The sequence below is a fragment of the Indicator indicator genome, chromosome 7 (genome assembly GCF_027791375.1).
Source record: "Indicator indicator isolate 239-I01 chromosome 7, UM_Iind_1.1, whole genome shotgun sequence".
Taxonomy (NCBI): Eukaryota; Metazoa; Chordata; class Aves; order Piciformes; family Indicatoridae; genus Indicator; species Indicator indicator.
In genome coordinates, this window is record NC_072016.1 from 10,980,209 (window position 1) to 10,996,428 (window position 16,220).

The window sequence follows — 16,220 nt, forward strand, 5'->3', positions numbered from 1 at the left end:
AACGGTGTTCACACTCGGGGAGGAGGCAGGAAGGAGCGAGGGCTGGTCCTGCTGAGGAGGTGGGATGAGTGGGTTGTGGGGAGTCAGCTCCTAGATGGCTCCTTCACTGTGCATACTGTGGTTGGGCTTGTTGTGAGTCACACAGTTCTGTTCGTTCAGCAAGTTCGCTGTCTCGTCAGGCAAACCGTCATGCAGCTCCGTAAGAGTCAGTTCGATTTTAGTGTTTTCACTGTCCGAGGACTGAGGTGTTTTGTCCATCCGGGATGCCATCAGGGCATTTTGGTACTGCTGTCTTGAGATCTGCTCCAAGGACAGAAGGAAGGAACAAGAACAGACACTTTTGAGCTTCCCATGGGACGCATTGAGAAAAGGCAATGCCCTCCCTTTCCAGACGATCACAACTCGGCCCCTGTTTACCTGCTTCTGCAAAACACCCCTGCAGCTTGCAAGCCTAGAGCATCCCAACTCAACACCACAACATGGTGACACTTCCGGACAGGATGGAAGCACAACGCTGTGCAATCACCATGCTGTTCAAAGGCAGGGATTTATTCCTATGCAGAGGTTTTTAAATCAGATCTCCATTTCTTTCTAACCATGCACATTTTTCAAGCCAAAACCAGAGTTCAGTGAAGTCTGTCCCAACTTCATCGAGCTGCTGGTGAGGTTCTGAGAGTCCCTGTAGAGCCAGAGCGTGCAAGCATTACTGCTCTTGTCTAGGCCAGCAAACACAGCAAGAGCTACAGCCTTATTCTGACACGTAAGGACTTCTGACTCTAGAACAGAGTGGGTTCTCCACAGAGATGAGTCCAAATTAGCAACCCATGAAGTCTCCCACTGGTGTCTGCAAGAGATGGCTACACTCAGCAGAGCAGTCATGACAGAAGCTGGCCTAGAGCACAGAGTGTTACTGCCCACGGTGCTCCAGAGGTGAGGAAGCCTATAGCCCCATAAATCTGCATATGGTGGTAGAGGGAAAAATTCCTCCTGGAGCCACAAGCAACAAGCTCATAAACTTGCTGAGTCAGCTTCAGCCAGGACAGGCAGCAGGATGCACGTGCACTGGCAGCCCCATGTGCTACAACAGCAGTGGGTTATCTCAGCAGGCAGGAAGGTAGTAGAGGTTAAACTTTTAGAAGAAGTCAGACTTTTAGAAAACCATAAATTTCAGTACCAATGCAAGAGAGGTAACTGGAAATGAAGAAAGCCAGATAGACCAGGTCACAACTCCCAAAAGGCAAGATTCAAACATGCATGAGCAGGTTACAACCCTGGTTTACAAGGTATCAATTGAATAAATGTCCACACAGCACAGTGAAAACACGAATGTTGAGTACTCTGTCCTATGTGTAAAGCAGAGCGATGCAAAAAGAAGCGTGTAAGTCTGACTGCAGAGACACCAGGCAGCTTAGAATTCATTAGTGAGACACAGTGAGAGCTGGAAGGACTCCGCATAAACCAGCATAAGACGAGCAGCTGCTCTGTGCAACAGATCAGCCATTGAAACCTGTAGTGAGAATCACCTGCCCAGTGATATCTACTGGTCTAAAGCCGGAAGGCTGGAGCCATCAACCCAGTACACTTGCATCTGTCAAGTTTTGAGTGCAAGACTGCACTCTGCTTTTGAAATTTGGCTACAGAATAATCAATTCAGCACTTCGGTATCCCTACTCCATACCACATGCTTAATATTGAATTAACTTTGGCAGAAGTTGAGTTCACAAATCACTTGAGGCACAACCAAATAAACAGTCAAGGTGCACTTAATTTAAGAAAAGCATCAAGGTCGACTTCTGGCCACGGGACGTCAGCTTCCCTGGACTTCCAGCTGGGCTGGCAGCATTGGCCGTTCCTCAGCCCAGCTGTTATTTCCTATCCCACAGGACTCATACACATTTCAATGTGGGATGCAACCATGCTGGGGAATAAAGCTGTATTCATGCAGCAACTCACTGGTAGTATGAGACATGAGCCTAACACATAAAGTTAAGATAAAGAGAAATGTTCAAGACTTCTCCAAGCAGAAGAAGGATGACAAGTCAGATCATGAACCCCAAACTAAAATCAAAATCAAAAGTGAATAAAAACTTCAACCAACAGGAAATGTCTCATCCTTTAGAAAAGGACACTGTCTGATAATGAAGGGTCTCCCTTTTGCACGGTTCCAAAGGCTGCACAAGGGTACGTCTTTCATGATAAAAAGCAGAGAGAGGTTATTTTCTACAATCTTTCCTCGAGGTACCTGAAATCCAGAAACTTATGTGACCAATCTACTTATGAGCCTAAATGAGAGGAATGGTGGAGACAAATCAATGGACAGCCGATATTGGGAAGAAACAATTTATAGCTATTTTTTAAGCAGCTGCTTTTATAATCCCATTTACTCACAGAGCAATCTAGAGGGACCTCCCTTTCCCAGGCTCTCCATCCTATCAGTCAAGCCCAGCTTTCCAGCAGGGCCTTTTCAGCTTTTTTTTCCTACCTTGACAAACTGAATGTCTGTGAGTGCTTTCACTGAGTAGTCTGGAACGTACACCTGCAGGAACGATGCATTCAGCTGGTTGTTGCTGCTCCCTAACGTCGGTGTCACAGCATCGATGCGATCACTTCGGTTTAAAGAGTCTGAGTGATTCAAGCCGCAGGGACGAGGTGGAGACTTGTTTTCAGCTGAGGAATGGCCAAGAGTGAGACAGGTCTTAAATCAAGTAGAAAACATTCAAAGCCACCAGTTTCAAAAGGAGATAAAAAAATCGCAAAGTAGTGCAAAAGCACTGAAAACACTTAACCCACTCGTAAGTAGACAGGTAGCTGAGCAACCAAATTACCCTGAAAACCAGCACATTTTGAGTGCCGAGGTAGTAGCCATCGTTACTGAGATGCCTTAAACAAACCCGGGTTTGCTTATGCTGCAATGGACATGCCCTGTGCACAGCTGGTCACAGTGCTTCAGCTGATGAGTGATAATCACCAGAGCAAAGTAACTTCCCAAGGCTCCCTTACAGGAGCTCCTGAGAGTCAGACCACGCTTAACAAATTTATGGGGCTTTTTCTTGATAGTTTATAATCACAACTTCATAGCAAACCTTTCATCCACAGTCAGTCCCAGCTAAGCCTTGCCCACTTTTATTCCACCTAATACCTATATATGCTTTGTTTCCCAAGCTAGAGCAGACATTGTCCAAATCATAAGAGTGATAGAGTCTTGAGAGGATGAGAGTGCACTCCACATGATGGTTACTTCATTTCCTCTAGTACCTCCCAGTGCTCAAAGGAGCAATAGCTCAGTGAAGGAAAGCAAGGTCACAGAAATCACAGATTCACAGCACATTAGGGGTTGGAAGATCATCCAGTCCAAGCCCCCTGCCAGAGCAGGATCACCTCCAGTAGGTCACACAGAAAAGCGTCCAGGCAGGCTTTGAATGTCTCCAGAGAAGGAGACTCCACAACCTCTCTGGGCAGCCTGTTCCAGGGTTCTGTCACCCTCACAGCTCCATGTAGCACATACCACCCATTGAAAGAGGGAAAACAGTCAGTGCCTTTAAGCACTTCAGGAATTCCTTGAAAATCTTGCAGCTGTGCCCTGCAAGTGTGATAAGCCAAAGTTCATCTCAGGTAAACCTGCTTTCAGGAAGCCACAGACATGTTGCATCCCTAGCTTCCACTCACACAGTGATCCAAAAGACAGGAGATATAGAAATGCATCCTCAGAGTGATCCCAAGCCCTTCTGCAGATGGGCTTCTCACTGGGTGCACATACAGTATCTAACGAGCAAAGAACTGGTGAATTTCTGGATCTTAGTGCAATTAAACTTCATCCAGCCTGCCCAAACTGAAATTTGATGTAAGCTATGCCACTCACTACATGACACCCACTCTCAGCCAAAAGATCGTTTTCATTTCATATTAAGATACAAAAACCTCTTTGAGCAGATCAGCAGCAACATGCTTGCAACCTTTTCAAATTCTTCTTGGAATGTTTTTTCTATACATAAACTTTTTTTTTTAATAATAACCAAACCTCCTTTCAAAAACCTCCCTAAAATTCAACCCTACCTCTGCTACTTAATCACTGTAAATAACCTCTCCTTGCCCAAATAGCAGAGCCTGCTCTACATCTCTGCAGTTAGCCCTTCTTAAACCTAATGCTTTAAGATGCTTCTAGATGCACAGTAAAATTTCCCTGTTGTTTGTTTCCCTCTTAAATCTTTTTGATGTCTTTCCCTCAATTTTAGAAAAGGGGACAGAAAAATACAGGTTCTGACAACCTGGCAATTTTTCTGCCATTTCTGCTCTATGGAATTAGTGCAGGTCCCTATGGCAACACCAAATACAGGCTTAAGGGGAAGCAATTTTGAGTCCTGCAAGGTCTCCTCCACACTGACTTGCCATCTTGAAAGTCACAGCAGGCTTCAAAAACTGCTGCCAGGAGCCAAACCTCTATCTGCAGACAGAGCTTGATGCTGTAATTCCTACTGCAGAACAACAGCTGTAAAGGCTGAGTGAGTTTGCCCCTGTCTTTCCTACCTGCGCAGCACAAAATATGACTGTGTGTGACAAGAAACAGCACCACTGGTGCTGAATATAAAAGTATTCATCTGGAACAGCCTTACACCAGTGTGACTTGCATCTGCCCTTTCTTTTCACCAGGGGTCTTATGGTGAAATAATAATAATAAAGCCCAAAGAAGGACAGAGATTAACATGACGAAGAATATTAAAAAAAAATAGGCAAAACAAACAAACAAACAACAAACGGGTGAAATCAAAGGACAGAACAAAAAAGTATGATTACTAAAAATCTGAGAAAAAGGACATCACTTATGGACCATGTACAAGTCAGGGAGGAAGAAGAAAAGTTAACGAAGGAGGCAGAATATAGAAAAAGCAAATGACAGAAAAATACCGGACAGGCCTGTGTTTGCAGAACAGTGTCCTGCTAGCCTGGATCTGGACAGATCCTTTCTACAAAGGTTTTCCCACATTCCTCACCTTCCTATACAGAGGATAAAGAGCAAACCACAAGACAAACATCAACACAAGTGGATTTGGAGTTAAACAACACAATCCTTTTTAGAGAGATCCAGGAGAAGATCCGAGTTTCATCAAAACTGTTACCACATTGTCACAGCGACCATAGTGATCTCTTTCTTTCAAAGGAGATTCTTCTCATTATTATTTTCCATTACCAATGTTTTATTTTTTTTTTAGTTGGAGGAAAAAAACTATGAAAATATGCTTGGCATTTATATTGGAAACAACTTGTATGTACAAAGTGTACACTGACTTGCAGCAAGGCAAAGTTTTTTTTTTTAAAAAGACGAAAAGGAGATAAAAGAAAAGAAAGGGGGGAAGAGAAAAAGGAGGAAAAAAGGAAAAGGGAAAAAAAGAAAAATGGGGAAAAAGAAAAAGGGAAAAGAAGGGGGAGAAAAGGAAAAGGGAGAAAAGGAAAAGGGAGAAAAGGAAAAGGGGGGAAAGGAAAAGGGGGGAAAGGAAAAGGGGGGAAAGGAAAAGGGGGGAAAGGAAAAGGGGAGAAAGAAAAAGGGAGAAAAGGGAAAAGGGAGAAAAGAGAAAAGGGAGAAAAGGGAAAAGGGAGAAAAGGGAAAAGGGAGAAAAGGGAAAAGGGAGAAAAGGGAAAAGGGAGAAAAGGGAAAAGGGGGTAAAATGGGGAGAAAAGAAAAGGGGAGAAAAGAAAAGGGGAGAAAAGGGAAAAGGGGAGAAAAGAAAAGGGGAGAAAAGAAAAGGGGAGAAAAGAAAAGGGGAGAAAAGAAAAAGGGAGAAAAGAAAAGGGGAGAAAAGAAAAGGGGAGAAAAGAAAAGGGGAGAAAAGGGGAGAAAAGGGGAGAAAAGGGGAGAAAAGGGAAGAAAAGGGGAGAAAAGGGGAGAAAAGGGGAGAAAAGGGAAGAAAAGGGAAGAAAAGGGGAGAAAAGGGGAGAAAAGGGGAGAAAAGGGGAGAAAAAAGGGAGAAAAGGGAAAAGGGAGAAAAGAGAAAAGGGAGAAAAGGGAAAAGGGAGAAAAGGGAAAAGGGAGAAAAGGGAAAAGGGAGAAAAGGGAAAAGGGAGAAAAGGGAAAAGGGGGGGGAAATGGGAGAAAAGAAAAAGGGAGAAAAGAAAAAGGGAGAAAAGAAAAAGGGAGAAAAGAAAAAGGGAGAAAAGAGAAAAGGGAGAAAACAGAAAAGGGAGAAAAGAGAAAAGGGAGAAAAGAGAAAAGGGAGAAAAGGGATAAGGGGGGGAAAATGGGAAAAAAGAAAAAAGGGAAAAGAAGCAGGGGGAGGAAGAAAAGGGGGGGGAAAAAGAAGAAAAAGAAAAAAAAAAGAAGACCTGGCAACACTAAAGAACCAATCTGAAAAAGATAAAGCCATCAAGCTCAAAAGAAAGCCATTAGGTACTTTAATTAAAGAGAGATTAAATTTCTCCCCCTTCTTTAAAGTTTAGCAGCAGGAAACCAGTTCTCTGTAGGGCAACAACCTGTAGTTTTGTTTGGAATGTGCATTGGACCAATTTAAGGATTGATGGTGAAATGCATTTTTCAAAAGTGAAAAAGGAATAGGGGGAAAACATGGGAAGCAGATTGTGGAAGCTTATGAAATGGTAGCTATTCATGTTAGGATATATTTCAGTTCAATATGTGCATCATTATCTACTTTGCTTTTAGGTCTAGACACTTAATTTGATAAAGAAAACTTCAAAAGGAAGAAATATGTTCATGGTGGCCCAAATTATTTTAGGACTCTGCTCTTCCTGCAGATCTTCTTGATGAGTTTGTTTGATTGTTGTTTTTTTTTTTTTTTCAGGTACTTTGTGCACACAGAGTCTGAAAATCTCATTTCTTGACTGTTCCCAAGTTCCAACTGCTCAACCACATCTCGGAGCTCTCTCGCTCAACTTGTTCCCTCCTTGGTCTCTCTTTCCAAAGGGATCTCTGTGTCAGTTGAATTGGTTACTCAGCAAGGAAAGGTCTTAAACAAAATGGGGACCAGAAAACCCTACAAGAGGTCCCACAACCTTCACGTACATTCTGTTACAAATCTGTCCACCCAGTGAATCACTGTGCTTGTCAACAGCATGACCCTCACTGAGAGAAAGCTCAAAGCTTTTGAGGTACTGAAATGGTCAGACTGTATGCAAGACATAGAATGGACCCGTAGGAGAATATAAGAATTCCTTCTATTAAAGAAGTCTTCCTTGTATGGCAGTTTAGCAGCAGACGTTCTCCTCTGGCAGATGTATTTTCTTCAGAAATTTTTTAAGCCTCAGCTTGGGAGAGAATAACTTCCTTTTAAAAACCTCCCCTCCTTTTTTTCCACCAGCATACATATGAGAAACAAGAACGAGCACACATTACCAAATAAGTTTTCCTCAGTTTAGTACTTCCCATTTTGGTGACTCTGTCCAGTTACCATAAATGAATGTTCAGGATACCTACCTGCGAGGCATAACTGTGTGCTGGACTTCTCCCTAACGAGCAAAGGGGTCAGATAAATACAGACTGCAGCTGACTTTTTATGGCATCAGGGCAGTCACAAGAATGGTGAAAATAGAAGCATGCGGATTTACCTGGAGAACCTGCTGCTAACAACTCTGTTCTGCTGACAACAAAGGTACGAGACAGGGACAAGGGAACTAGAAGAGGGAGAGAAAAAGGATGAGATCACGACCAGAAAGGTGGCTGCTATCCACACAGGGGAAGAAGCCAGTTCACACACTGAAGAACTTAAACCAAAAGTGCAAATCAACTGTGGAAAGGTAAAGGGTTAAAACAAAACAAAACAAAACAAAACAAAACAAAAGACAATTAAACAAGTTTAGGACTAAAGCAAAAAACAAGCCTAAGGAATCACAGTGAAGTGAACTGAACAATTTTCACTTGCTAATTCAAATGGTTATGCAGCAAAGCACAGCCCATCAAGGTACACAGGTACACTCAAGTTTTAAAATAGTCCAAAAGGAGCAATGGTGCCCACTCCAGCCTGGAAGGCAAAGAGTTAAAACAAGTCACAAAGCTTTCACAGGTGTTGTTCCTTATGGGAGTCAGGCAAAAATAGGGGGGAAAATTAGTTTAAAAAAATACAAAAATACTTTAAGTTTTCAATAAAATGTCAAGTGAGGTTGTGATTCTCCAAGCTCATCCCTGTCAGGATGGGCACCATATTACTTTCAAACCCCTCCCCAGCTACAGTTAAAGAAAAAAACCTTCACTCTTTTGTTGGGTTTTAGTTGATTGTTTGGTTTGGTTTTAACTTTGCATTTTGGGGTCTTATTTTGTTTGGTTGTTTTTTTTTTAATATGCTTTACTCTCCTGTTATTGATTTCACATTCCAGGTGGTAAGACGAGGCACATGAAATCTAATCAGGACATAGAGGAGTAGAAGTTTTCTCTCACTGAGTCTTCCTGTCTACACCAAGCAACAGGATTTTATTAGCTCACTCTAAGAGAAATTTCAGGATGCTGCAAGACATCATAAAACAAATTCTCTAAAACTTGGATGTAATGCCAGCAAAATGAGGGGTCTGCTACTGATAAAACCCAGCCAGCTGGAGGTTAATAAACCTAAGGTTGGCTGAGGTTACTTTAAAATAGGTTGACATGACAAAATCTAGGTCACACAAGAGGAGTTAATTCGACCTCATAGGACTTGGGGCAACTGGCATGGTTCTGGGAAGGGTTAGCAACACAAGGAAAAACAACATGTGGAAACATTCAAACTGAACAATGGTGGCAAAACAGAGGTGCCACAAGTGATTTCCAAGCATAGGTCTGGTAGGGGAAGTGACCATGACTATAGTGCAAAAGCTGAGCTGCAAAGCTGAGGGTTCACACATATGTCACAATTCCTCACGGACACTGCTGCTATCACTCAGATAAAATCCACCCAGTGCTCTGCACATTGTCAAATCTGTCAAGCCTCAAAAGGTATAAGATAGACTGATCAAAGTGCACACAATTAAGGAAGAGTTAGTCCTGCATGTAAAAGTGAGCTCACACATCCAAGAGAACTGCTGTTTCGTGCAGAGTTGCAGAAGGCTGTATTGATAACTTACAAAACCATGTTCATTTAAACACTGTTCACCACTGTACATACATGTAGATACACACAAATAAAACAAGTCAGCTCTCAAGTGAAATATAAATCCTGCTGTGACAGGAGGACCTGATTTCACAGTAAGAAACATCTCTCCCTGAAGCTAAGAGAGTGGCTTTGGGTCAGCAGGCAGCCAACAGCAGCACCCCAGCTCTCCCCAACAGGGCTGTGGATTCCCAACTGAGGTCAAGATCTCAGCAATGACTTTTCTGGCACCAGAATAGAATCACATTATCATTAAGGTTGGGAAAGACCTTTAAGATTACCAAGTCCAACTGTAAACCAGCTACTGTGACCACTAAACTGTACCCTGAAGTGCCACATCTACATGCCTCTTGAACACATCCAGGCATGGTGACTCTGCCACCTCCCTGGGTAGCCTGTTCCAGTGCCTCATCACTCTCTCAGTAATGAAAATTTTTTTCTTATGTTCAATCTAAACCTCCCCTAGCACAACTCAAACCCATTTCCTCTCATCTTATCACTAGTTACTAGTGATACATCACCAAATGCTGAAATACAGCACTGGAGCCTGCTCTTGTTGGATTATAAGACAACCCCCAAACCTGTGCCTGTGAGGTTGTGGCTTGTGTGGTAACTGCTTGTGTGCTGGGAACTGGCTCCCACCTCGGTGGGAACTGGCTTGCACCTTGCCCTCAGACACTCAGCTCTCCCCCGCTGCCGATGTCATGGTTACATTTCCACACAAGCTGACAGGAGCAATTCCTTTTCTCACACCGCTCTCCTCCTTTCCCTCAAGAGGGCTTTAGAACTCAGCCTGGTGAAACCGAGCAGCTCCGAACTGCAGTTGCACTTTCCAGCACTAGATGTCCCTCTACCACTGATTATTTATTCCCCTCAATTCCATCCCTGTTACCCTGCCCTGAGCAGAACGACAAAGCTCTTCTCCAGCACCCAACGCATCACTCGTTAAGGCCAACACTCGCATCCTCTGGGAGACGAACAGGCCCTGGGTTCGAGAGTCAGATTCACTACCAGCCCGTGCTCCTCCCAGGGACGCTGTGCCAGGCAGGTGGTTTCACTGGCAAGGAGGTATCCTTTACATCAGACCCATCAATGTGGTGGTGGGGATGCCCTGCACAGCCTCCTCCCGCTCTGCTCACAGGACAGGCAGGCTTGTGCAGGAGCACATTCCCAAACCAGAAGGTAAGAGGACATACCTGGTGATGCTGTGAGGGCCATCACCCCATAGTACGAAAAAGCACCAGCTTCAAACTTCATCCCCTCTTTCCCAGCCTCCACTTCCACCTTCCCCTGTTAAGGAAAAGGAGAGAGCTGCAATTAAAAGGGACAATAGACACAAGACCAGACTTGAGCCCTGAAAGCTATTTTTGCCTGACATTCCTGAGCAGTGTCACGGTCCCTCCACTATGTAATGGTGCTTGAACCAGGACAGACCCTGGAGGGCAACATGCTCTTGTACCCTGAGCTGTCCTGGTCTTTGGTGCCCTATGGCCAACATAAGTCCCTGCAAAAGAGCAGGGTCACCACAGCATACCACAGGGTGCTGTTACTGCCATGCTTCAAGTGCTGTCAGGTTTATTTCCCTCAATGCAGAGTGAAAAAAGTACTCCCCCAGTATCACGAGAAGCTCATGTGTAGCACAGTCATCTGTGGTCTTGAGACATCTAGACATGTTGGGTCACAGCCCACATTCACACAGAGCCCCTTCTAACACAAACATAGAAAGGCAGATGGGAGGCCAGCATGGGAGGAGGCCGTCTGCCTTCACCAGTGAGATTTCCACAGAAACAAAGCCCTTAATCCTGAAGGAGCAGTCTTGAGGCTACTTTGGTTTTCTTGGTTTCTAGCAGTTTTACCTATTCCAGCACCCTGAACTTAAGGTTCTACTCCTCCACAGGGTTTTGCCTAGAAGGGCCTTCAGTGCTTCCCACGCTGTACAAAACCACACCACCACTCAAGTGAACCCATTTCTGATGTGGGCTGAACCAAATGTTTAACATCATGCCCTACAACGGGCTCTAGAACAGAAACCACCTCACACAGCTGTAAGCACCTGAGCTACTTTCATATACAAATAGCCAAAATTAATTGGCCTGGTTTACATGTTACCCATCCTTACTGGGACTGCACTGGGAGTTGCAGCACACCACTGTAGACAAAAGAAATCTCATGCAGCTTTTAATCTGAACTGCACAAAGGTTGGGATTTTCAGGCAAATATACTTCCCTTGCCCTCTGGTTAGCCTGGAAAGGGCAGACAGATTGCCTGTCCCATGTGTATTAAGTAGACTGAACACCAGCTGACACGTTCAGGTTAAATGAATCCAAAAGGCAGATTTTATTTCCAAGTGTTTATTTCATTAAGAATAACTTAAAATCAGTGATCATGCCTTTAACTTTACAGTACTGTAATAGGGCAGGGAAACATGAAAATTAACTCAGTCTGCATGAGCCCTGATACTAAATAGACTGTCCCAGGTGAGAAAAATCCACAACATTCACCTAGCAGGAAGAGAATGCCTAGCTCACAAATCCACTTTCCTGCTATCACAAGCAATGACTTCATATAATTCCTTTTAAAACCAATTTCACTCCACAACCCATATAAGTAGCTTATTTTTTTATTACAAGCCTTCCAAAAGGTACAGTCTTGTCACCCAGGCAAAGACTGGTTATAAACAGAGCTCTCAAGGGAGGTGGCTGAGGCCCCGTCCCTGGAGGTGTTTAAGGCCAGGCTGGATGAGGCTCTGGGCAGCCTGATCAAGTGTCAGGTGTCCCTGCCCAAGGCAGGGGGGTTGGAACTGGATGATCCTTGTGGTCCCTTCCAACCCTGACTGATTCTACGATTCAACCTACTTACTGCTGGTAGTTATTCACCAGCCAAGACCAGGGCTCAAAAATACATTCCTGACCAGGCTTTGATCTTCATATACAGTCAGTCTGGAGTTCATAGAATCATAGAATGGTCCAGGCCAGAAGGGACCTCCCAAAGGTCATCCAGTCTGACCTCCCTGCAGTCAGCAGGGACGTCCCCAACCAGACCAGGTTGCTCAGGGCCTCGTTGAGCCTCACCTTGAATATTTCCAGGGAAGAAGCCTCAACCACCTCCCTGGGCAACCTGTTCCAGTGTTCCACCACCCTCATAGTGAAGAACTTCTTCCTGATACCCAATCTAAATCTGCCCTTCTCTAGTTTGAAGCCATTGCACCTCGTCCTGTCACCACAGGTCCTTGTAAACAGCCTCTCCCCATCCTTCCTGTAGGACCTCTCAGGTACTGTAAGGCTGCTATCAGGTGTCCCCGGAGCCTCCTCTTCTCCAGGCTGAACGACTCCAGCTCCCTCAACCTGTCCTCATAGCAGAGGTGCTCCAACCCCCTGATCATTTTTGTGGCCCTCTGGACCCCCTCCATCAGGTCCATGTCCTTCCTATATTGAGGGCTCCAGACCTGCACACAGTACTCCAGGTGAGGTCTCACCAGAGCAGAGTAAAGTGGCAGAACCACCTCTCTGGCTCTGCTGGCAACGCATCTTTTGATGCAGCCCAGGATGTGATTGGCCTTCTGGGCTGCAAGCTCATGTCCAACTTCTTGTCCATCAGTATCCTCAAGCCCTTTTCCTCAGGGCTGCTTTCTAACACCTTATCCCCCAGTCTGTACTGATTGTCTGCATTGATAGTAGCTAAATACAAATTAGTAATTAGTAGTAGTGGCTGACTTTCAGTTCCAAGACCATTACTCTATTGGCACACAACAGCAGCACTTCCAAGCTTCCCAGTGGTAGCCATATGAAGACCAGGCATGCTTGGCACAGTCACAGTAGCTGAAAAGCTGTTAAGAATTCCACAGGCATGCTATTATGTGTGTTCTGTTTAAATGTCTGCATGTGTGGTTTCTGCTTTTCCACCTTTTAGAAGGAATTTAAAAAAAAAACAAACAATGAGCAGGAAAAAGAATAATAAAAAACAATCTCAACCTCCTACAGTAGAACTTCTCATTAGTTGAGAGGAAAGCTGTTGCAAACAGGTGACTTTTCAACTAGAGCTGAGTTTAACATGAAGGTATTCTTGATCTCTCAACATGAGAGATAAGTCTAAGCCCATTTAAGTACAAAAGAAAAGTATTTATCCCTCCTGATCCTCGCAGAAGCAACTTTGTTACCATTTTTATATTAAGTACCTACTGCAAGACTCAGTTTTCCAAATGCATTATAGAGCTAGCACATTGTGTGTGCTAAATATTTATTGATTGCAGAATAGCTAGGAAAGAACTGCCTGTCCTTTTTCATCGCCCATGTCCTCCATTCTCATCTCTGCAGCATTACCTCATTCAGGAGTATTATCTTGCCTCTGGAATATTTCAGATTGCAAAAATTCAGCACATAAAGAGCAGTTAAAGAGCTACCAGTGGCTCCTCAAATCCTTGGGAAAAAAAAACATTTTTTTTTTTTAAAGAGAATTATGTTGAATCTGTAATATTACATTACAGTGTTTTCTGCATTGTTTATCACTGGCAGTGTTCAAATCTCCCTTGCTGTGGCTTTTTGTTTTGTTTTGGGTTTTTTTAAGGCCATTGTAAGGAAGATTTCAAGCCCTGTGTAACAACTTTATTATCTACAATGCTTGTGGTTTTGTAATCCAAACTGATTTGGGTCATGCAGGATGGAAAATTAAGCAACTTCCCAGCAACACCTCTCTTAAAGGACAGTGCTAGACAGAAGCTAGGTTTCTGTGTAAAGCTTTACCTAGCCATTCAATGTCCCTGTCAAGTAACAAAACCTAGGAGGTAATCAGTACTGGAAGCAATCCTGCACAGAACAAGCAGAAATCAGTCCTTCCACACCACTTAGGGCTCCAATCTCACAAACACCCAAACACAGCAATCTTGGCATAGAGTGTTTGGATGGCAGGGTGCCCAAGAATGGCAGAGGCTGTGGCAGGAGGTGTCCCACTCAGTGGATAGTGCAGTGCCCTACTGAAACCTGTGCTTCTCACAACTCCAAAGGTACAGACTTCAAAACTGCACCAAAAGAAAGCCACTTCTCTCAACTATCAAACCCCTCAATGCCTCCTTTTGCAAAAGGAAAAAACACATTAGAGAAAGCACTCTCGTCACACTCCTATGACATGACATTTCTTGCATCCCTATTTTCCAAGCAATGCCAGCTACATGCAGGGATTCTTTTGCATTGCCTATCCTAGTGATACCTTCAGCATAGAATCATAGAATCAGCAAGGTTGGAATAGCCCTCAGAGATCATCAAGTCCAACCTATCACCCAGCACCTCATGACTAACTAAACCATGGCACCAAGTACCACGTCCAATCCTTTTTTGAACACCTCCAGAGACAGTTACTCCACCACCTCCCTGGGCAGCACATTCCAATGGCAGATCATTCTTTCTGTGAAGAACTTTCTCCTCACCTCCAGCCTAAACTTCCCCTGGCACAGCTTTAAGACTGTGTTCTCTTGTTCTGGTGCTGGTTGCCTGGGAGAAGAGACCAACCCCCTCCTGGCTACAACCTCCCCTCAGGTAGCTGTAGAGAGTAATGAGGTCTCCCCTGAGCCTCCTCTTCTCCAGGCTAAACAGTCCCAGCTCCCTCAGCCTCTCCTCACAGTGCTTGTGCTCAAGGCCTCTCCCCAGCCTCGCTGCCCTCCTCTGGACACATTCAAGTATCTCAATGTCCTCCTTAAATTGAGGAGCCCAGAACTGGACACAGCACTCAAGGTGTGGCCTAACCAGAGCTGAGTACAAGGGCACAATGACTTCCCTGCTCCTGCTGGCCACACTATTCTTGATGCAGGCCAGGATGCCATTGGCCTCTTGGCCACCTGGGCACACTGCTGGCTCATGTTCAGGTGGCTGTCACCAGTACCCCCAGGTCCCTCTCCAGCCACTCTGACCCCAGCCTATAGCACTGCATGGGGTTGTTGCAGCCAAAGTACAGCATCTGGCACTTGGATTTGATGAATGCCATCACATTGGACACCGCCCATCTGTCCAGCCTGTCAAGGTCCCTCTGCAGAGCCCTCCTACCCTCTAACAGATCAACACTTGCTACCAACTTGGTGTCATCTGCAAACTTACTAATGGTAGACTTAATCCCCTCATCCAGATCATCAATAAAGATATTGAACAGGAGCATAAGCATTTTTCAACAGATGACTTGAAGTGGGAAGTGCTGCCTACTCTTCATAGCTGTGTAACTGAAGCTAAAAGAAGCTGATCAAGTTCTTCTAAGTGGGCCAGGCCATAAAGGAGGAAGGAGCAGTTCCCAGGAGCCATAGCTCCATTCCCATGTTTGAAAGAAGGCAAACTTCAACAACTGGAAGAGGTATAAAGAGGGATATGTCAGGAGATGAAGGATTTTGCACGTAATCATGTGTCTGACCTGTAAAATGAGAACAAAGTAGTCGACAGGCTTGTTTCGCTGGTAGAGGTAGTGTTCTGGGGCTTTCTTGTTCTTCTCGTCATACTTCAGCTCCTGGATGACATTGGGATGTTTTAGCAGCCTGAGAAGGATCTTCTCTGACATCTGGGATGGACCAAATGCTTCTACTTCTATAACACAAGATAGAACTTGGTATTACACATCATATGCCTGGACAGAAGCTAGCAGTACTCGTTAATAGACATTTGACTATAAAAGACACACAGATGCAGAGAGATCCATTATGGAATTGTAGGCTTCAAGTCTTTTGAGACTGTTAGATTTGTAAGAGGTGGGGGAAAAGGCCTGGAATGCCCCAACTTTAATCACTGAAATATTTTTCCAAACAGCCAAAACCCATGTCTTCATCTGAAAGGGAAAACAAAAAGGCAGTCTTGCCTGCTTGAGAGTTCAGAGTCACAGCTGTGTAGGATCATTGGAGAGTTGTGTGAATGGAAGAGTTTTACAGCTGGGGCACAGAAAACCTTCTAAAGAAGTATCCCTCAAAAAATGACTGTTTGGGGCTTAGAAAGTTGTTCTGGATAGATGCTTTACATAAAGCAAAGACACAGTTGGGGCTGTCATGGTTCATATGGGAAGAGTTACTCAAAATGAGAGGCAGTGCAGGTCAGTTCAAACCACATGGGATTAATGCCTGACACACACAACGCTACTCCTAGCCACTTGCTCTTCAGTATTCCCAACAGGAGCTGTTTGAAGAGGAAAAGCTCA

At 44.5% G+C, this 16,220-nt stretch overlaps 1 protein-coding gene across 1 annotated transcript in view; it reads right to left on the reverse strand.

The window, feature by feature from the left end:
* Positions 1 to 90: 90 nt before the first annotated feature.
* The window catches only part of CNNM2 (cyclin and CBS domain divalent metal cation transport mediator 2), a 126,791-nt gene continuing 110,661 nt past the window's right edge, over positions 91 to 16,220 (reverse strand). The window contains exons 4-8 of the mRNA XM_054382304.1: positions 15,450 to 15,619; positions 10,259 to 10,352; positions 7,552 to 7,617; positions 2,483 to 2,667; positions 91 to 300 (exon numbers count right to left, since the gene is read on the reverse strand). Of these exons, the coding sequence (XP_054238279.1) occupies positions 91 to 300; positions 2,483 to 2,667; positions 7,552 to 7,617; positions 10,259 to 10,352; positions 15,450 to 15,619 (725 nt within the window). The remainder of the gene's footprint in view (positions 301 to 2,482; positions 2,668 to 7,551; positions 7,618 to 10,258; positions 10,353 to 15,449; positions 15,620 to 16,220) is intronic.